The following is a 23,173-nucleotide window of genomic DNA, read 5'->3' on the forward strand; positions in this document are numbered from 1 at the left end:
TATTTTCTCCAAAGTGGCAATGCATTCTGCCTCCGAATACAAGTTAAATATATGGCACATCAAACCCAATAAGGGAAACCCATGGTGATAAACTGGTGCTCCACTATTGTAGCGAGCCAAAAGGATTGCAAACATCAAGCCAAACCAATTCTATCTACTTTGTTTCTATAAAACACCCGTATAGCGCACTGCGAAACAGCTTCCCTGGGCTTGAGTATTATTTCAAATGAGTTGTATTTCTACAATAATCATTATGTGCAAGAGTACAAATTAGAGCATTTCGTAGGGAAGAAACAAAAAAGGAGACAGTAAGCAGAGGAGTAAAGGTGATAATAGAAAAGGATGAGACCTGAAGAAACACTGATGGAATGTGTGCAAGAAATTAGTGTTAGGTGAGGGAATGTTGTAAATTTGAAAGGGCAAGGATCTTTAAAACAATTTAGCATGGCATGGTAGCCAATGGAGTCTGGCAAATACAGGAGGGTGGGTCTCTATGCAGGTGAAGCAGCAAACTGGGTATTGACTGAAATGGAATTTGTGGATGTGAGGACGATGGCTCGGAGAGCTCGAAGGTGATAAAGGCATGAATTATAGTTTTGGCCATGGTAAGGGAGAGGCAGGATGAAGAAAGGCAATGTAGCAAAGTTGGAAGTCTTGGTAATGGAACAGATGTGGAGAAGAAAATTCAGCTCAGTGTCAAGCATTATCTATTTAATTGTAGCCAGCTAACTGCCATCAATGGCTTCTCTTCCCACTTCCACATTGTTACCTGAGGACATCAACGACCTATTTCTCATCTACATGCTGCCCCTGAACGACATCATCCAAAAACATGACATCAGTTTCCATATGTATGCTGATGACACCCTGCATTACCTCACCACCATCTCTCTCAACCCCTTCACTGTCTCCAAATTGTCAGATGGCTGTACAACATCCAAAACTGGAAAAGCAGAAATTTCCCCCAATTCGCCACAAACTCTGCTCCCTAGCCACTAACTCCATCCCTCTCTCTGGCAACTACCTGAGGCTGAACCAGACTGATTGCAACCTTGGTGTCAAATTTGATCCCGAGATGAGCCCACATATCCGTACCACCACTAAGACTGCTGATTTCCACCTCCGTAACATTACCCAACTCTACCCCTGTCTCAGCTCTTCAACTGCTGAAACCCTCATTCATGCCTTTGTTACCTCTAGACTTGACGATTCTAATGCACTCCTGGCCGGCCTCCCTCTTTCTACCCTCCGTAAACTTGAGGTCACGCAAAGGTCTGCAGCCTGTATCCCAGGTTGCACCAAATTTCGTTCACATCACCCCTATGCTTGTCGATCTATACTGGCTTCTGGTGAAGCAATGCCTTGATATTAAAATTCTCATTCTTGTTTTTAATTCCCTCCATGGCCTAGCCTCTCCCATCTTAAATCTCCTCCAGCTCTACAACCCTCCAACCAACTGCGCGCTACGAATTCTGATCTCTTAAGAATTCCCGATTTTGACTGCTCCATCACTGGTGGCCGTGCCTTCAGCTGCCTCAGCCCTGAACTCTGGAATTCCCTCTCTAAACCTCTCTGCTTCTCAAAATCACTTTCCTCCTTTTGGACACTCCTTAGAACCTATCTCTTTCACCAAAACTTTGATCATCTGTCCTAACATAGAAAATAGGAGCAGGAGTAGGCCATTTGGCCCTTTGAGCCTGCCATTCAATACGATCATGGCTGATCGTCCAAACTCAGTACCCTGTTCCTGCTTTCTCTCCGTATCCCTTGATTCCTTTAGCCCTAAGTATGGATAAAGGAGAATGATGGGGTATAGATTAAATTGTCCTTGACAGAGGACAAAGGATCGGCACAACATTGTGGGCCGAAGGGCCTGTTCTGTGCTGTATGTTCTATGTTCTATGTTCTAAGAGCTATATCTAACTCTTTCTTGAATATATTTAATGATTTGGCCTCAACTGCTTCTGGTGAAGCAATGCCTCGATATTAAAATTCTCATTCTTGTTTTTAATTCCCTCCGTGGCCTAGCCTCTCCCATCTTAAATCTCCTCCAGCTCTACAACCCTCCAACCAGAGAATTCCACAGGTTCACCACTCTCTGGGTGAAGAAATCCCATCTCATCTCAGTCCTAAATGGCTTACCCCTTATCCTTAGATTGTGACCCCTTGTCTTGGACTCCCCTGCCATCCGGAACATCCTTCCTGCATCTGTTCTGTCCAGTCCTGTTAGAATTGTGTAGGTTTCTATGAAATCCCCTCTCATTTTTCTAAACTCGAGCCAATACAAGCCTAATTGACCCAATCTCTCTTCATACGTCAGTTTTTTAGTTTTTAGTTTTAGTTTTAGAGATACAGCACTGAAACAGGCCCTTCGGCCAACCGGGTCTGTGCCGACCATCAACCACCCATTTATACTAATCCTACACTAATTCCATATTCCTTCCACATCCCCACCTGTCCCTATATTTCCCTACCACCTACCTATACTAGGGGCAATTTATAATGGCCAATTTACCTATCAACCTGCAAGTCTTTGGCATGTGGGAGGAAACCGGAGCACCCGGAGGAAACCCACGCAGACACAGGGAGAACTTGCAAACTCCACACAGGCAGTACCCAGAATTGAACCCGGGTCGCTGGAGCTGTGAGGCTGCGGTGCTAACCACTGCGCCACCCCTGGCATCCTGCCATCCCAGGAATCAGTCTGGTGAACCTTCGCTGCACTCTCTCTATAGCAAAAACATCCTTCCTCAGATAAGGAGACCAAAACTGCACACAATATTCCAGGTGTGGCCTCACCAACGCCTTGTATAATTGCAGCAAGACATCCCTGCTTCTGTACTCGAATCCTCTCGCTATGAAGGCCAACATACCATTTGCCCTTTTTACTGCCTGTGGCACCTGCACACTTACTTTCAGCGACAGGTGTACGAGAACACCCAGGTCTCGCTGCATATTCCTCTCTCTCAGTTTATAGCCAGATAATAATCTGCCTTCCTGTTTTTGCTACCAAAGTGGATAACCTCACATTTATCCACATTATACTGCATCTGCCATACATTAGCCCACTCACTCAACTTGTCCAAATCACCCTGACGCCTCTCTGCATCCTCCTCCTTACTCACCCTCCCACGCAGTTTTGTGTCATCTGCAAATTTGGAGATATTACATTTAGTTCCCTCATCTAAATCATTAATGTATATTCTGAATAGCTGGGGTCCTAGCACCGATCCCTGCGGTACCCCACTAGTCACTGCCTGACATTCGGAAAAAGACCCATTTATCCCTACTCTTTGTTCCCTGTCCGCCAAACAATTTTCTATCCATCGCAATACACTACCCCCAATCCCATGCGCTTTAATTTTGGCACAAGCCCCCAGATGTTAGCAAGGAGGTCTTTGCAGGGTCGACAGGGCTGGGTTTGCTGTTGTCATTTCCAGTGCCTAGGTCGATGCTGGGTGGTCCGTCCGGTTTCATTCCTTATTAACTTTGTAGCAGTTAGATATAACTGAGTGGCTTGCTAGGCCATTTCAGAGGGCATTTAAGAGTCAACCACACTGTGGTGGGTCTGGAGTCACATGTTGGCCAGACTGGTTAAGGACATAAGATTTCCTTCCCTAAAGGACATCAGTGAACTAGAATAGTTTGGTGCGATAAAATGGGTACAGTACCACAGTGGTTATTTTACTGCTCTTGTAATCCAGAGGCCTGGAAAGCGAATTGAGTTCAAATCCAAGGACAGCAGTTGGGGAACTTAACATATGAATCTGGAGTAAAAAGTTAGTAACAGTAATGCTAATGAAGAAACTAGATAATTGTCATAAAAGCCCAACTGTGTCTCTTATGTCTTTCAGGGAAGGAAACCCACTGGCCTTACCAGGGCTGGCCTATATGCGACTCAAGTCCAACAACAATTTGATTCTTAATTGCCCTTTATAATGGCCTCACAAGCTACTCACATATATCAAAACCACTTGGAAAAGCTACAAGAAGGACAGAACTGGACAGATCACCCGACATTGTTCCCGACACTGGATTCAAACATAGCAAAGGCACACCCAGCCCAGTCAACCATGCAGAGTCATCTGAACACCTGGGGACTTGTGCCAAAATGGTCCCACAGACTAGGTAAGCAACAGCTTGACACAGTCATACTCTCACACTCTTACCCTTTCAGCCAATGTCCTGGACTCCTCTATCACCAGCCTTGAGTGATGGCGGTACAGTGGTATACAGTTGGGAGGGAGTAACCCTGGGAGTCAACACTGATTCTGGACTGCATGAAGTCTCATGGCTTCAGGTTAAACATGGGCAAGAAAACCTGCTGTTGAATACCACCTATAGCTCTCCCTCAGCTGATGAATCAGTATTTCTCTATGTTAAGCATCACATGGAAGGAGGATTGAGAATGGCAAGGGCACAGAACATAATCTTGAGTGGGGAACTCCAAAGACTATTCACAAAAGTGGCTTGATAGCACCACTACTGACCGAGCTACTCGAGTTCTGAAGGACGTGGCTGCCAGACTGGGCTTGCAACAGGTGTTGAATCAACATGAGGGAAAAACCTACATGACCTCTTGCTCACTAATTTGCCTGTCGCAGATGCACCTGTCCATAACAGTATTGGTAGGAGTGACCACCGTATAGTGCTTGTGGAGACAAAGTCCCACCTTCCCACTGAAGACACCCTACATTGTGTTGTGTGGCAGTACCAACTATGCTACACGAAATAGATTCAGAACAAATCTAGCAGCTTAAAAGTGGGCATCCATGAAGCGCTGTGGGCCATCTGCAGCAGCAGCATTGTATCCCACCACAATCTGTAACCTCATGGCCAGGCAGATCCATCTCTCTATCATTACAATCAAGCCAGGGGATAAAATCTGATTCACTGAGTATAGAAAAGCATACCAGACATACCTAAAAATGAGATACCAACCTGGTGAAGCTACACAGTAATACATGCATGCTAAACAGCGGAAGCAGCAGGCTATAGACAGAGCTAGGATCCCACAACCGACAGAACAAATCCAAGCTCTGTAGTCCTGTCACATAATGTCATTAATCGTGATGACCACTTAAACAACTAGCAGTAGGAGGAGGCTCCATTAACACCTCATCTTCAAAGGTGGCAGAGCCCAACACGTCGAGGCAATAGGAAAGGCTGAAATAGTTCCAACCACCTTCAACTAGAAGTGCCATGTGGGTGATTCATCTCTGCCTCCTCCTGATGTCCCCATCACAGAAGACAGTCTTCAGCCAATTTCAATTCACTCCACGTGATATCAAGTAACAACTGAGTGCACTGAATAAGGCAAAGGCTATGGACCCCGGAAACATCGTGGCTGTAGTATTGAAGACTTGTGCTCCAGATCTAGTCACGCTTCTAGCCGAGCTGTTCCAGTACAACTACAACACTTGCATCTACCTGATCATGTGGAATATTGCCTGGATGGGTATGTGCTGTCCACAAAAAGCAGCACAAATTCAATCTGGCCAATTACCACCCTAGTCTCAATCATCATTCCATCAAGTGATGGAAGGAGTTATTGACAGTGCTCTCAAGCTGTACTTACTCACCGATAACCTGCTCACTGATGCATAGTTTGGGTTTTGCCAGGACCACTTGGCTCCAGACCTCATTACAGCCCTGGTCCAAACATGGATAAAAGAGCTGAATTCCAGAGGGGAGGTGAGAATGACTGCTCTTGACATCAAGGCAACATTCAACCAACAGTGGCATCGAGGAGTCAGAGTAAAACTGAAGTCAATGGGAATTAGGGGTAAAACTCTCCACTGGAAGGAGTCATACCTAGCACAACAGAAGATGGTTGTGGTTGTTGGAGACCAATCATCTCAGCCCCAGGACATCGCTGCAGGAATACCTCATGGTAGTGTCCTATGTCTAACATTCAATCTTCATTGCCTCATAATGTCAGAAGTGGGGATGTTTGCTGATAATTGCGGAGTGTTCGATTCCCTTCCTAACTCCTCAGATAATAAAACAAACAGTCATACGAACATATGAATTAGGAGCAGGCCATTCAGCCCCCGAGCCTGCTCCGCCATTTGATAAGATCATGGCTGATCTGAATGTGGCCTCAATTCCCCATTCCTGTTTGCCCCCACAGCACTTGACTCCCTTGTCTGTCAAGAATCTATCTAACTCAGCCAATGACCCAGCCTCCACCTCTCTGGGGAAGAGAATTCCACAGACTAACGCCCCGATCGAACAAAATTCTCCTCCTCTCCATCTTAAATGGGAGACCTCTTACTTTTAAACTGTGTCCCCGAGCTCTAGTCTCGCCCATAAGTGGAAACATCCTGCCAGCATCTACCCTGTCAAGTCCCCTCAGGATCTTACATGTTTCAATAAGATCACTTCTCATTCTCCTAAATTCCAATGGGTATAGGCCCAACCTGCTCAACTTTCCTCATAAGATCACCGCTTCATTCCAGGAATCAGTCAAGTGAACCTTCTCTGAACTGCTTCTAATGCAATTTTATCCTTTCTTAAGCAAGGAGACCAAAACTGTACTCCGGATGTGGTCTCATTAAGGCCCTGTACAGCTGTAGCAAAACTTCCCTACTTTTATATTCTATTCCCCTTGCAATAAACAACATTCCATTCACCTTTCTAATCATTTGTTATGCCTGCATACTAACTTTTCTCCTGGGTTGCTCAGTGGCAAGTAACCTTTGCACCACACAAATGCCACGCATTAACCATCTCCAACAAATCAAAGTCTAACCATCTCCCCATGACATTCAATGGCATTTTCTTCTTTGGCCTCCTTATCTCGAGAGACAATGGATAAGCGCCTGGAGGTGGTCAGTGGTTTGTGAAGCAGCGCCTTGAGTGGCTATAAAGGCCAATTCTAGAGAGACAGGCTCTTCCACAGGTGCTGCAGAAAAATTTGTTTGTCGGGGCTGTTACACAGTTGACTCTCCCCTTGTGCCTCTGTCTTTTTTCCTGCCAACTACCAAGTCTCTTCGACTCGCCACACTTTAGCCCCGTCTTTATGGCTGCCCGCCAGCTCTGGCGAACGCTGGCAACTGACTCCCACGACTTGTGATCAATGTCACATGATTTCATGTCGCGTTTGCAGACGTCTTTAAAGCGGAGACATGGATGGCCGGTGGGTCCGATACCAGTGGCGAGCTCGCTGTACAATGTGTCTTTGGGGATCCTGCCATCTTCCATGTGGCTCACATGGCCAAGCCATCTCAAGCGCCGCTGACTCAGTAGTGTGTGCAAGCTGGGGATGTTGGCCGCCTCGAGGACTTCTGTGTTGGAGATACGGTCCTGCCACCTGATGCCAAGGATTCTCCGGAGGCAGCGAAGATGGAATGAATTGAGACGTCGCTCTTGGCTGACATACGTTGTCCAGGCCTCGCTGCCAGAGAGCAAGGTACTGAGGACACAGGCCTGATACACTCGGAAATTTGTGTTCCGTGTCAGTGCGCCATTTTCCCACACTCTCTTGGCCAGTCTGGACATAGCAGTTGAAGCCTTTCCCATGCGCTTGTTGATTTCTGCATCTAGAGACAGGTTACTGGTGACAGTTGAGCCTAGGTAGGTGAACTCTTGAACCACTTCCAGAGCGTGGTCGCCAATATTGATGGATGGAGCATTTCTGACGTCCTGCCCCATGATGTTCGTTTTCTTGAGGCTGATGGTTAGGCCAAATTCATTGCAGGCAAATTCATTACCATAGTTGAAACCCCCCAAACATCCTGAGGGAGGTTACTAATGACCGAATAAAAACATAACTGGATGAGTCAAAAATACTGTGGTGACAAGAGCAGTTCAGAAGCTGAGAATTCTGCAGTGAGTGACCCACTTCCTGACTCCTCAAAGCCTGCAAGGTACAAGTAAGGGATGCGATGGATCCACTTGACTGGATAAGTGCAGCTCCAATAACACATAAGAAACTCAACACCATCCAGAACAAAGCAGCCCGCTTCATCAGCATCCCATTCGTCACCTTAAATATTCACTGTCTCCAACGTAGCTGCTATGCATACCATGTACAAGATGCACTGCAGCAATTTGCCTTGGCTTTTGTAACAGCACCTCCCAATCACTTCGAAAGACAAAGGCAGCAGGTGCATGAGAACACCATCACCGACAAGTTCCCTTCTAAGCGTGACTTGGAAGTACATTGCCGGCCCTTCATCATCACTGGGTCAAAATCCTGGAACTCCCTACCTGACAGCACTGGGCGAGTACCTTCACCACACGGATTGCAGTGGTTCAAGAAAGCAGCTCACCAATAACTTTTCAAGGGCAATTCGGGATGGAAAATAATCGCTGGACTTGCCAGCAAAACCCTCGTCCTGTGAACAGAGAAAAAAAGAGAGATTCTTGCGAAGTATCCCAGTCGTCCTGTGTATGTACACCTGTAAGGGGGCTGAGACTGAAAAGCATCCTGCTCCCGCTGGAGCTGCACACGGGCACCTCCTTTGTGGCTGGGCAGGCAACTAGCTGCAGGAGCCTGCGGCCTGAAACACGAGAAGGCGGCCCGGAATTCAGGTGGAGAAGGTCTGGAACGCGGGGCATGGTGTGGGCAGGGGGTGGGGGGTTCCGTCGGGGCTGTAGAAAGAATGAGGAGAAGCAATATAAACCAAATGGTACAAAAGGGGACAGGATCAGAGAGACCAGCTGGTGTACAGAAACAAGTCTCTGAAGATGACAGGACAATTAGAAAAGCTTGCTGGAAGGCTAATAGGATCATTAGCTTTATTATTAGAGTACAAAAGCAAGGAACCTATGCTAAACCTTTATCAACATTGGTTACGCTTCAGCTGGGGTACTATCGCCATTCGTGGGCAACACACCTCAGGAAGAATGTCTAGGCCTTAGGGAGGGTGCAGATGAAATTTACCAATGGTACAAAGGATGAAAAACCTCAGTTACATGGAGAGACTGGAGAAGCTGAGGTTGTTCTCCTCCAAAAATGTATTCTGTATTATGTTACCAACATGCATTATGTTACATTTGTGTGTTATTTGCCAGATTTGACTATTCCAATGTTCTCCTGGTCAGCATACCAACTTCCACCCACAATAAACTTGAGCTCAGAAAAATGCTGTTTCACGTATCCCACCTCGCATCAAGTCCCAATCAGCCATTTCCCTTGTGCTCACTGACCTACATTGGCTCCTGGTCCCACAACGCCTCCTGAAGTTGAAATAACTGCATCCATCACCCCTTCCCAGATGAACTCGGAAGTGGGAGCCCTGTGCGTTCTTTGAGAGGAGAAGTGATAGCACTACAAGCTTCACAGCCTGTCCAACAATGAGCGGATCAAATTACACATTCCAGATTAACAGTTGGGTGTGTTTTGTCCTTTAAGGAAGCTTAATCAGAAATCTGGTCCAACTTCACTTGTGTTGCAAATAAATGCTGCCAAAAAATAAAGCATTTATCACATCTTCAGGATGCCACAAGTATTTCAAAGCCAAAAAAATACATCTGAAGGTGTAGGCAAACACAATAGATGACAGTTAATCTAATTTAGTGGTGTAAATTAAAGGATTAATGTTGGTCAAGCAACTAGGAGACGCCCCAGCTCCTGATCAAAGATCGTGGAATCCTGTATACTGTTTTTTGGGTAATAGGTTAAACCGAAGCCCCATCTGTCCTCTTGAATGGATGTAAAAGATCCCATGGCACTAAACGAAGAGCAAGGAATTCTCCCCAATGTCCTAGCCAATATTTATCCCTCAAACAATATTAAAACAGACTATCTGGTCATTATCTCATTGTTGTTTGAGAGATCTTGCTGTACACAAACAGGAGAGAAGAGAAAAAAGTGATTAAGATTCACACTTCAAGTAAGTTGAACTCTTGCACACCCAAGACAAAACTTTTCACTTCATTCTTTCATTTGTGTCTGCTGCTGCTGCAACCACTTCCCTCTGATTCACTTTTTTTTCCTGGAGTCGAGTTAAGGTTCCAGGTGAGTTACTATTACCCACATTTGACTGCCAAGTGAAAGATGAGTGAAAAGACAAGTTTTTTGAAAACTTGTTATGCTGAAGCTAGATCAATTGAAAATCTCAGAACTGAGATTATTGTTAGATAAGGATATTAAGGCTTATGGAGCCAAAGTGTGTATATGGAGTTGAAATACAGATTAGCCATGACCAAACTAAATGGCATAATGGGCTTGGAAGGCTGAACGGTCGAATCCTGTTCCCTTTCAAGCCAACCTCTCCCTTGGGTATTTATTCTTTGGAGGCACTTCTGCAACATTAACTGTCAATTAGGAAAAGGTAAATTACAGGAAACATCAAATGATCAAGACAAGGTGAATAGGCATGCATGCAAACTACAGGATTAAAATTTAAAATATTGTAAAAATCCAGCTTGAGTTTGCAGTTGATGAAAGTAGTGTCTGATTATGATATGGTGATAAGGTGGTAAATTTTGGCAAAACCCTAACTGCAATAAATGTGGAAAAAGGCAATATCATGCAGTCATAGAACCAAAGAAGTAGGACATCTGGACCATCTTGTCTTTGCTGGCTCTTTGCTCAAGAAATTGAAAACACATCACAATGCAATGTTCTCTCCTCACATTCCTGTGCCTTACTCTGCTTCTAAACTGAACTACGGTTTCAGTAAAAGATACATCTGTTTCTCAGTTAAATGAAAGTTAATGACCCCCAACATTTAAAGTCATTGCGAGCCTTTCCATCTTTCTCCTGCAGACATATCATCAATGTGATGCCCAAAACACACAAGGTCACACCAAGAACATACTGGCTAGAGGTATCGTCGCCACACAACACATCTAAGTTTCTAAACAAAGACTGAAATGTTCTATCTTTTAGAAAGCTGGAGTTCTCCTGTAATAGGGGAAAAACTGTAAAGCTTCTGGACCTATGTCACCCTCTGCACCACCTACCTTGTTAGCACGGATCTGTCTATAAATGTCCGTCTGCTGCCTTATTCGGTATTCCAAGTCAGACACTTGAGCTTGCAGCCATGTCCAACGGTTGACAATTGCTGCCCTTTCCATGGCCCATCTCCACTCTGACCGGCGATGGCTGTGTGAACAAATGTAAATGTCAGGTCTTTTAGCGGAATAAATGCATGAACTCATCTTCATTTTTAATTTCAAGTAGAGTAGCACAAATATTAAAAAAAACACACTTATAAGAGACCATAAAAGGTACAGTACAACACAGGGCTCTATCATGGTAAGACAGCAAGTAGCCAAGTTTCCCATAAAGAAAATACCACTCTTACACCTCAATCAGCACTTCAAATATCTCGCAAACATTCAAAGTGCAAAATGGGCAGGCGGCAGATTAGAAGATTGATTCACGTTCTTTTAATATGGAACCTTCCCACTCCCTCTATTGGAATACGCATTTCTAGATTCTTTGATATAATGCAATGAAGAAGGAACAGCAAAGGAACTGCAGATTACTCTTAGGATATATTTGAGGAGCTTGGCTCTTTCTTTAAGAATGCAGTGAATATCTCAGCATGCATCGTGTCCCAAATGACAAGTCTTGAAACAATTTTTAAAAATAATTATTCTTTCTTAGTTTGTGATGTCACTGGCAAAGCCTGCATTTATTGCTCATCCTTCACAAGAACACAAGAAATAGGAGCAGGAGGAGACCATATGGCCCATCAAACTTGCTCCATCATTCAAAACGATCATGGCTGGTCTTAGGATTCAACTCCACTTTCCCGCGCACTCGTCATACCCCTTGATTCCCTGAGAGACCAAAAAACTGTCTATCCCAGCCTTAAATGTATTAAATGATGGAGCATCCACAACCCTCTGGGGTGGAGAATTCCAAAGATTCACAAGCCTTTGAGTGAAGTAATTTCTCCTCATCTCAGTCCTAAATGATCAGCCCCTTATCCTGAGACTGTGCCCCTTGTTGCTCTGATTTGATCCAGAGTGGCTTGTTGGACCATTGCAGAGTACGGTCAACAATCAACCACGTCGATTGCCATTACATAGTGTACAATATTAAATGCCGTCTCTTCTCTCCCCCAACCCTTGAGCAGAAAAGCCTGTTGTTAACGTATACTTGTATGCAGCAGACAAGAGGAGCCCATAATTCAGTGCTCGTTTTCAACACCCACTAAAACACTGGGCACGAAAACACGAATGAGCAAAACTTCACATGACAAAGTGACACTAGCCTTCAGTAGTTGCACTTTTCATCAGCACAATCTGACTTTTACCATCTTCTCCACGAGTAATGCAGGAGTGTGCCATCAATCTGCCAATTTCAGAACAAGCTGCATCAATCTTTCAGTCACCCTCACCCCACCCCCATTCACGGTGAACTCATTACAGTTAAAACAAATGGAAACTTGCAAGTTTTATCCCTCTGCTGTTAGTTTCTGGTGCTTGAGGCCACAGTGCCCCACGGTAATTGCACAACAAGATCTTACACCAAAGTTGTACTGTTCAACCATTGAGATATTAACATCCACAGGGCAAAACACACAGTTTTTCATCTCCACACATCAGACTGAGCTTCACTTTAACTGTTACCTCTATTTTGCCAGCACAGTAGAGAAAATTTTGCACCAAACTAATGTTTCCCTGCCAACCAGGCTGCCACCAAATGGTTCTTACAACCGAAGCCACGGCAAGAACAGAAGTTCATTTTTGGGTTGTTTGAAAGGAGCTGCAGTTCCTGTGAAGCTACCACATCCTTAATCTGTGGTAGTTTGCTCTCACGTTTACTATTTATTGATGTTCTTCAAGCTCGAAAATTAACTTATTGCTGCTTCTTGGCCAGGAACAGAAAACACAAACATGTATTTATTTTGCTGGCTGTGATCTTTAAGATTGGATCAACATATCAGGTGGGTACAAGTCACCAGCATGCACAAATGAGAACTGATGAGTTGAGTAATTCAGCACAAAGTCTGATGGCTCAGCAAATAGAAGGAGCTCAGCCATCAAGAACAGAATATTACAGGTTTGAAAGCTAATCTGCACTGAGTTTGTTGATCTCAGTTGCAGCTTAAATCCAGCGAAGTCAGCTGACCTCCTTTATCTTCCCCTTTAGGCCAATTCTTCTTTGTATGGGTCAGCAGATTATTCGGGTGAGGGTGGGGTGGGGGGTGGTGGGTGGAGGGTGCATCACAGCTATGCACAGTCCCGCTGTCGCACGTTTCCAGTGGCAGAAGGGCTGGAACAAGAGGACACAGTATTAAGGTGTGGTATAAGTGAAAGAATTGTGTAGGAGGGAGGGTTTTGGTTTCCTGGATAATTGGGGCTCTTTCTGGGGTAGGTGGGACCTCTACAAACAGGATGGTCTTCACCTGAACCAGAGGGGTACCAATATCCTGGGGGGGAGATTTGTTAGTGCTCTTCGGGGGGGTTTAAACTAAATCAGCAGGGGAATGGGAACCTAAATTGTAGTTCCAGTGTACAGGCTGTTGAGAGTAGTGAGGTAGGGGATAAGGTTACAGGGACGCAAGAGGGCACTGGCAAGCAAGAACTTGGTTTAAAGTGTGTCTACTTCAACGCCAGGAGCATCCGGAATAAGGTGGGTGAGCTTGCAGCATGGGTTGGTACCTGGGATCCTGATGTTGTGGCCATTTCAGAGACATGGGTAGAGCAGGGGCAGGAATGGATGTTGCAGGTTCCGGGATTTAGATGTTTCAGTAAGAACAGAGAAGATGGTAAAAGAGGGGGGGGGGGTGTGGCATTGTTAATCAAGGAAAGTATTACAGCGGCAGAAAGGACGTTTGAGGACTCGTCTACTGAGGTAGTCTGGGCCGAGGTTAGAAACAGGAGAGGTGAGGTCACCCTGTTGGGAGTTTTCTATAGACCTCCGAATAGTTCCAGAGATGTAGAGGAAAGGATAGCAAAGATGATTCTTGACAAGAGCGAGAGTAACAGGGTAGTGGTTATGGGGGACTTTAATTTTCCAAATATTGACTGGAAATACTATAGTTCGGGTACTTTAGATGGGTCTGTTTTTGTCCAGTGTGTGCAGGAGGGTTTTCTGACACAGTATGTGGACAGGCCAACCAGGGGCGATGCCACATTGGATTTGGTACTGGGTAATGAACCCGGCCAGGTGTTCGATTTAGATGTAGGTGAGCACTTTGGCGATAGTGATCACAATTCGGTTAGGTTTACCTTAGCGATGGGCAGGGACAGGTATATACCGCAGGGCAAAAATTATAGCTGGGGGAAAGGAAATTTTGACGCGATTAGGCAAGATTTAGGATGTGTAGGATGGGGAAGGAAACTGCAGGGGATGGGCACAAACGAAATGTGGAGCTTATTCAAGGAGCAGCTAATGCGTGTCCTTGATAAGTATGTACCTGTCAGGCAGGGAGGAAGTTGTCGAGCGAGGGAGCCGTGGTTTACTCAAGAAGTTGAAGCGCTTGTCAAGAGGAAGAGGGCGGCTTATGTTAGGATGAGACGTGAAGGCTCAGTTAGGGCGCTTGAGAGTTACAAGCTAGCCAGGAAGGATCTAAAGGGAGGGCTAAGAAGAGCAAGGAGAGGACACGAGAAGTCATTGGCGGATAGGATCAAAGAAAACCCTAAGGCTTTCTATAGGTATATCAGGAATAAACGAATGATAAGAGTTAGAACAGGGCCAATCAAGGATAGTAGTGGGAAGTTGTGTGCGGAATCAGAGGAGATAGGGGAAGCGTTAAATGAATATTTTTCGTCAGTATTTACAGTAGAAAAAGAAAATGTTGCCGAGGAGATTACTGAGATACAGCCTACTAGGCTAGATGGGATTGAGATTCACAAGGAGGAGGTGTTAGCAATTTTGGAAAGAGTGAAAATAGATAAGTCCCCTGGGCCAGATGGGATTTATCCTAGGATTCTCTGGGAAGCCAGGGAGGAGATTGCAGAGCCGTTGTTGTTGATCTTTATGTCGTCATTGTCGACAGGAGTAGTGCCGGAGGACTGGAGGATAGCAAATGTTGTCCCCTTGTTCAAGAAGGAGAGTAGAGACAGCCCTGGTAATTATAGACCTGTGAGCCTTACTTCGGTTGTGGGTAAAATGTTGGAAAAGGTTATGAGAGACAGGATTTATAATCATCTTGAAAAGAATAAGTTCATTTGCGATAGTCAGCACGGTTTTGTGAAAGGTAGGTCGTGCCTCACAAACCTTATTGAGTTTTTCGAGAAGGTGACCAAACAGGTGGATGAGGGTAAAGCCGTGGATGTGGTGTATATGGATTTCAGTAAGGCGTTTGATAAGGTTCCCCACGGTAGGCTATTGCAGAAAATACGCAAGTATGGGGTTGAAGGTGATTTAGAGCTTTGGATCAGAAATTGGCTAGCTGAAAGAAGACAGAGGGTGGTGGTTGATGGCAAATGTTCATCCTGGAGTTTAGTTACTAGTGGTGTACCGCAAGGTTCTGTTTTGGGGCCACTGCTGTTTGTCATTTTTATAAACGACCTGGATGAGGGTGTAGAAGGGTGGGTTAGTAAATTTGCGGATGACACGAAGGTCGGTGGAGTTGTGGATAGTGTCGAAGGGTGTTGTAGGGTACAGAGGGACATAGATAGGCTGCAGAGCTGGGCTGAGAGATGGCAAATGGAGTTTAATGCGGAGAAGTGTGAGGTGATTCACTTTGGAAGGAGTAACAGCAATGCAGAGTACTGGGCTAATGGGAAGATTCTTGGTAGTGTAGATGAGCAGAGAGATCTTGGTATCCAGGTACATAAATCCCTGAAAGTTGCTACCCAGGTTAATAGGGCTGTTAAGAAGGCATATGGTGGGTTAGCCTTTATTAGTAGGGGGATCGAGTTTCGGAGCCACGAGGTCATGATGCAGCTGTACAAAACTCTGGTGAGGCCGAACCTTGAGTATTGCGTGCAGTTCTGGTCACCGCATTATAGGAAGGATGTGGAAGCTTTGGAAAGGGTGCAGAGGAGATTTACTAGGATGTTGCCTGGTATGGAGGGAAGATCTTACGAGGAAAGGCTGAGGGACTTGAGGTTGTTTTCGTTAGAGAGAAGGAGGAGAAGAGGTGACTTAATAGAGACATACAAGATAATCAGAGGGTTAGATAGGGTGGATAGTGAGAGTCTTTTTCCTCGGATGAGGATGGCAAACACGAGGGGACATAGCTTTAAGTTGAGGGGTGAAAGATATAGGACAGATGTCAGAGGTAGTTTCTTTACGCAGAGAGTAGTAGGGGCGTGGAACGCCCTGCCTGCAACAGTAGTAGACTCGCCAACTTTAAGGGCATTTAAGTGGTCATTGGATAGACATATGGATGTAAATGGAATAGTGTAGGTCAGATGATCAGCGCAACATCGAGGGCCGAAGGGCCTGTACTGCGCTGTAATATTCTAATATTCTAATTCTAAAAATTATGGGTAACGTAAGGAAACAATTTTTTTTAAACACAGTGAGTTGCTGCGATCTGGAATTCACTGCCTTAAAGGGTAGTGGAAGCAGATTCAATAGTTACTTTCCAAAGAAAATTGGATAAATACTTGAAGGGGAGAAAATTTACCGAGCGATGGGGAAAGAACAGGAACTGGCATTTATTGGATAGCTCTACCAAAGAGGCATGATGGGCCACACGGCCTCCTTCTGTGCTGTAACCATTCTATGACATGCACCTATATACCCTGTCCAGCAGGAGCTAATGGACAACGATCTGGAAACATGTCTGTGATCAGGTAAATTGGCAGAGATTAGAAATCAAATATGGGGTTTTGTGGTCTACACAGCTTTGTGTTAAACCAGATGGAATATTCACTCATTTGCCCATTGGGTGATCTACCTGTCTGACTTTTATAATTGAATACTTTTGGTGCCAGCTTCAATCAAGCATCCCTCTTGGAAGTTACATATGATCATTCAAGATGCACGACTTCCGGTGTCACGGATCCTAACCTCATAGGTGCTGGTAAAAACAGATGGACATGGCCAGTGTTAGATCAAAGCTACAACAGCAGCCTACAGGCATCGGCGGGAGGTACTGAATACAAACAGAGGCATTTTTCCCATAAGGAACAGGGAAAAAAATTGCATGGCAAGTCTCTCGCAGTTGATTTGCAAAAAGCATCATAAGACCTTCTTAACAGGACACCCAGCCTCCTGAGTGTGAATGGGACAGTTTAGAGGGAGGGAAAAACCCCCCCCAAAGAAAACACTTTAAGCAAACTGCAGCCCTCCCCACAATTAATGTGTGGCGGAAGTACAGATGGGATTCATCCTCTGCCTGGAACTACAGAAATTCCATAAATGTTGGGGCTCCATTATGGACCTTCACTCAGCGCAAACAGTTCCCTCCTATAGCACAGTAATCCATACACTGACCACGAACAGTAACAATCCCAACCAACATATTCGCTTGTATGCAGCTGCTCCCACGAGGCATAATTACTCCCTAGAAATTAAGACCAAAGCTGTCTTCAACCTCTGGTTCTGATGAAAGGTCACAAATCTGAAACGCTAACTCTGTTTCTCTCTCCCCAGATGCTCAGTATTTCCAGCACTTTCTGTTTTTATTTACCTCTTTTCTCCTATGCTGGTTGTTAGCTGAAATGATTTTGAGTTGTTTCATGCCCATCCCAGGCAGCAGGGCTAACACTGAAGTTCAATGTAGGATAAATGTATGACTTTCTGACTTTCATCGGTACAAAGGCAATGTTAAATGATTTTTTAAATAAACACCTTAGGGTAGACTACTTTTCCTCTAATTCTCACGCTGGTAAAATAGGCAGACACAAGGCAGCTGAAATTTGAGGCAAAGAAGTGTGAAATGGAAGGAAGAATGAGTAGAGGCAAGAAAAACTAAATGGTGCAATCTTGTGCAGTGGGAGAGGAGTGCAGAAACAAAAAATCCTGGGGGTGTATATGCCCAAACTTTTCAAGGTGGCAGGAAAGGTTGAGGCACAATTGGGCTTTATAAAGAAAGGAATAATGTCCAAACGTAAGGAAGTTATGTTAAACCTTTATAAAACACTGGTTAGGTCGCAAATGGAGTACTGCATTCAATTTTGGGCACCATACTTTTAGGATGTCCAAGCCTTGGAAATTGTGCAGAGAAGATTTAATAGAATGGACCCAGCGATGAAGCACTTCAGTTAAATGGAGAGACTAGGGAATCTGGGACTCTTCTCCAAAAAGCACAGCTTAAAAGCAAGATTTAATAAAGGTGCTCAAAATCTGAAGGGCTTTGATACTCAATGAGGAGAAACTGTTTCCAGTATCAGAAGGTTCGATAACCAAAGGACAGAGTTTTAAGGTGACTGGCAAAAGATCCAGAGGTGCCGGGGAAACTTGTTTCTTAAGACAGAGACCCGTTGTGATTTGGAATGCACTGCCTGAAAGAATGATGGATTCAGTAGTAACTGACAAAAGGATTGATACTTGAAAAGGAAAAAGTTGCAAGACTATGGGGAAAGACAGTAGTACTAACTGGATAGCTCTTTCAACGAGCCAGCACGTACACAATGGGCCTAAATGCCTCCTTCTGTGCTGCATGATGCAAAATAGTTAAAACTTAGGATTTTGGGATTCTTGGTAAAAATGCTCAATAATTATTGAAGTACGTACCCGGGTAATGGTAGGATGCAGGCACATAGGTGTGATTTCATAAATGAAGCAAGGTCATGAAGAAGCAGGGCAAACATTTATATTGTGGAATGGCACACTCCACTGGACGAAAAAGAAAATTACAAATGTCAATGATGTAGCTTTGCTGATGGTGGGTAAACTGTGCGTCGTGACACTGAACCATCCAGATAAATGCCCCCGTTCAATCCTAGCCTGTTGAATTAATTGATCTCAGTTCAGATGCTACAGTAGGCCTGAATGCTACTGGGATAGTGTAAACTCAAACCTTACCCGATAAAGTTAAATATAACAGCGTCAGAGTGGTCAATGTTCTCCAGAGACCATGGAAAATCCAGGTTATAAAGACCAATTACATAACATGATTGTGACGTGATTCAATTACTAACATTTAAATTGAATATTTAACTTTGCAAATGACAATAGCAAAGAAATATCTGAAATATTCTGAAAACTATGTGATCATTAAATGATAAATTTTATTGCCTGTCACCACAATTTGTGGATTCATGAGGTAGCAAATCAACAGAATGTAAAATTCTGAGATTTGTCACATTATTTTCAAACATAAACCAAAATATAGGACAATGGGTAGAATGATTTTTTCAAAACAACAATCACTTCTGAGCTGAAATTGTGGGTAAAATGCATCACAATGGGATACTGAGGCAGAGAGAGCAGGGAAATCACAGTCTCTGTTGAGTTAGTTAACTTCAGTAATGGTGGCAGTGACAGTACTCAACAATTTGCTTAGCTAGCGAAAATGCAAAAAACCTCTCAAATCAATATTTGTTGATGAAACTGGAGATGTGGATCTAACACTGGAACTATGGATGAAATGATGTTCACCTAAGAGATGTAAAGCAGGAAAAGGATATGATTGAAACAGTCTGTCCAGTTTGCGCAGCATTGGTAAATAAGACAAACACAATATTGGGCTATATAGCATATACTGTACATATTGTTAAGAGTGCTTCCATTTTTTTGTTAAATTTTTGAGAATGTTTTTTTTTTAAAAAGTCACCAGAATGTTTCCTGGACTTGGCTTGTAAACAAGCCCTTACTGGGAGGCACCTGTTTTCAGATAAAATACCAGCGGAGAGCATGTTGTTTTGACTTGTAGAAGATGTTCACCGAGAAGCAACAGGTCAACATTTATAGGGGTCAGAAGGCTTGATTCTTGCGACATTGCTTTGGTTTCACTTTGGACAGTGAGTTGGAGTGTCAATCACTTGGAAGACAGTTGGTTTTTGCCTGCCAAGGAAACCCAGCTCATCTTTCTCTCCCTTTGAAAGAAAGCCTGCATGTTCAGTGTGTCAATCTCCTCTTTCCTTCTCGATTTGAAAAAACCCTGCGCATCGAACGTGTGGGAACTTAAACCCCTGCTGCCACATTTCTGCTGCAAGGCCTGTCTGAAATCTCTTGCTGCATTTCTTGGAAAGCCTACCCAAACTGATCTTCAATACTGCCTGAAAAGAAATGTTTTAGGAAGATTCTAGTGACAACTATCTATACACATTTGGGACAACAAAACAAAGGACATCTTTCCTTTCTTCTCTTTTTCTGAAAGAATGAGCAAGTATTCAGGCTAAGTGGTATTTTTTGTCTGTTTTTTTTTGTAACAGAGCTTTAAAACAAAAATCTCATTTTTCCAGTTAACCTGCGTGTGTGTTTATGTATGTATGGATGTGTGTGTGGCTAAGGTAAAAAGGGAACTTTCATATTTCAATCTGTGTTTGCGCTTTACTTCATGACTGGTTAAGACTTGTTTGATAATAAACTGACTATTTTGCTGTTTATTAAAAAAATCTGGTTTGTGTGTTTTATTCTGGGAAAAACAGAGTATATGATTGACCTCATCGATAAGTAGGAAAATATAAATATATGCTATGACCTGTGAAGAAGTGGGACCAGAATAAACAGTACACTCCTCCCGCCTGGATAATAATACTGAGCCTTCGCAAGGCATTGGTTCGTCTAATTCCAGTTGCTGTACCACTGAAAGGATATGATCTCATTCGAAAAGGGCTTTCTGTCTGAAGACTAGCACCAGGCACATGAACTAGAGGGGAAAACTACATACTTAGAGTTTGTTTACACTGAAGGAGACCAAGAGGGGATTTTAAGGTATTCAAGATCATTAAAGATTTTGACAATATCTCATGAAACCGCCTACCATAGCCCAAAGAATGACCACGAAGAAGATGGGAAGAAGTTCAAAAGAGGCAAGGTGCATGGGCAGATCACTGAAACTGTCTTACAGAAGTTTGGAATGGACTGTCTGGGGAGGCCATCAAGACTGCCTGGGATGGAACATTTAAGCTATGAAGAGGTGTTGGATAGTCTTGGGTTGTTTTTGCTGGAGCAGAGAAGACGGAGGGGTGACCTGATCGAGGTGTACAAGATTATGAGGGGCATGGACAGGGTGGATAGGGAGCAGCTGCTCCCCTTTCGTTGAAGGGTCAGTTACGAGGCGTCACAAGTTTAAGGTGAGAGGCGGGAGGTTTAAGGGGGATTTGAGGAAGAACTTTTTTACCCAGAGGGTGGTGACGGTCTGGAATGCCCTGCCTGGGAGGGTGGTAGAGGCGGGTTGCCTCACATCCTTTAAAAAGTACCTGGATGAGCACTTGGCATGTCATAACATTCAAGGCTATGGGCCAAGTGCTGGCAAATCGGATTAGGTAGACAGGCCAGGTGTCTTTAATGCATCGGTGCAGACTCGATGGGCCAAAGGGCCTCTTCTGCACTGTATTATTCTGTGATTAATGGGCACTTGGAAAGAAAGTCACATTTTTCTTTACACTTGGGCGATGCTAGCAAGGTCCCAGTTATTCATCCAATACTTGATGCTGGACAAATATTAGATAGCATGAAGGCAGTCAGGCATCAGGTGAAATGGAGAAAAGTTAGACAGAGTATTATCAAGGTACACATGAAAGTTGTGCGCGTGCTGATGCGGTCAAAGGATGGTGTGTGCAGCATGGGGAAACTATAGATCCCTTGGGGTGACCCTGTAGGTGACAGTGTAGGGGACGGAAGAGAAGTTATTGTTAGAGATGCTGTAGTTGGTTAGGTAGGAACGGAACAATGCTAACAAAGTTCCATGGAGCTCGATAGAGCTGTTGAAGGAGGATGGCACAGCCGACCTTTATTGAGCACTGCAGAAAGGTGAGAAAGATGAGGTAAGCTAAAACACAAGTTACAATCATGACGTTTCTGTGAAATGGTTGGAAGTCTGTTTGCAGGGATTTGAACAAAGACTTCCCAGAGAGATGGGCATATACCTGGGAAACAACATGGTGGAGGGGAAACGTCTATGTACTGGTTGGGCCAAATGGCCTATTACTGTGTTGTCACTTCAATGTAGTTGTATGTCTGTGTTCTCCATCCCTTGTTGTCCCTCTTGAACCTCTGCAGTCCTTGTGATGGTGCTCCTACGCTGGTTATTTAACAGGGAATTCCAAGATCCTGACTTACCGACTTATGTCGAAGCTAGGATGGTATGTGAATTGGAGGGGAATATGGAGCTGATGGCATTGAAAGATCCAGGCAGTTAACTGCCTGTTCGGTTTTGAACTCTGCCCTGTATGCAACGATTCCTTTTCCTGACCACGATTCAACAACTGATACCAGAAAGTGCACGTAAATATCAGAGGGCATCAGCAGTGATACCATGTGATTGAATAACCTGATGATGCTCGCCATCCAGGATACTTCAGGAAGAACTGTCACTTTCAGCTACTTTTAAACTCAGATCTTGCTCAAGTCACTGCTTCCAAGAGGGAATGGGAGAAAATTGGGGCGGGAACAATAAGCTTATAGGCTTGCTCTGAATCATAAAAACTAAGGCAACTGCAATGAACTTGACAGCTTCTTTCAACAAAAGAAAAAAAATGAAATTAGTTCCAGCAGGCATTGATTTCACATGAAGGCAAATGTCTCAGACTTGTGTATATACATCTGGTGCCAGAGACAGAATAAGGAAGGAGACTTTTTTTCTGAACAGTTACTAAGTCAGGGAAATGAGAAAAAGTAATTCAGCCACTGATCTCTATATCTCGAGTATATTAACTCCCTACCATGGTATCAAATTGAATTCTGAATAATATGGTAAAGTAAAGTAAAGTTAAAAAAAAGTATGGCCGGCACAGTGGCGCAGTGGCTAGCACCGCAGCCTCACAGCTCCAGCGACCCGGGTTCAATTCTGGGTACTGCCTGTGTGGAGTTTGCAAGTTCTCCCTGTGTCTGCGTGGGTTTCCTCCGGGTGCTCCGGTTTCCTCCCACATGCCAAAGACTTGCAGGTTGATAGGTTAATTGGCCATTATAAATTGCCCCTAGTACAGGTAGGTGGTAGGGAAATATAGGGACAGGTGGGGATGTGGTAGGAATATGGGATTAGTGTAGGATTAGTATAAATGGGTGGTTGATGTTCGGCACAGACTCGGTGGGCCGAAGGGCCTGTTTCAGTGCTGTATCTCTAAACTAAAATAAAGGAAACAGTGGTATATGGAACCAAGTATAGGATACAATACTGTCATTGTCATGGACGAGACTTGAAATTTGGAGCCAGTGAGGGATCGGGAGGCAATGTATGTGAGCAATGACAGA

At 44.2% G+C, this 23,173-nt stretch overlaps 1 protein-coding gene across 1 annotated transcript in view; it reads right to left on the reverse strand.

Moving 5' to 3' along the window:
* The window catches only part of LOC137369874 (KAT8 regulatory NSL complex subunit 1-like), a 306,772-nt gene that overhangs the window by 79,780 nt on the left and 203,819 nt on the right, over positions 1-23,173 (reverse strand). Inside the window, exon 2 of the mRNA XM_068031535.1 lies at positions 10,918-11,059. Coding sequence (XP_067887636.1) covers positions 10,918-11,059 — 142 coding nt within the window. The remainder of the gene's footprint in view (positions 1-10,917; positions 11,060-23,173) is intronic.

The sequence above is a fragment of the Heterodontus francisci genome, chromosome 5, assembly GCF_036365525.1.
Source record: "Heterodontus francisci isolate sHetFra1 chromosome 5, sHetFra1.hap1, whole genome shotgun sequence".
NCBI classification, from domain to species: Eukaryota; Metazoa; Chordata; class Chondrichthyes; order Heterodontiformes; family Heterodontidae; genus Heterodontus; species Heterodontus francisci.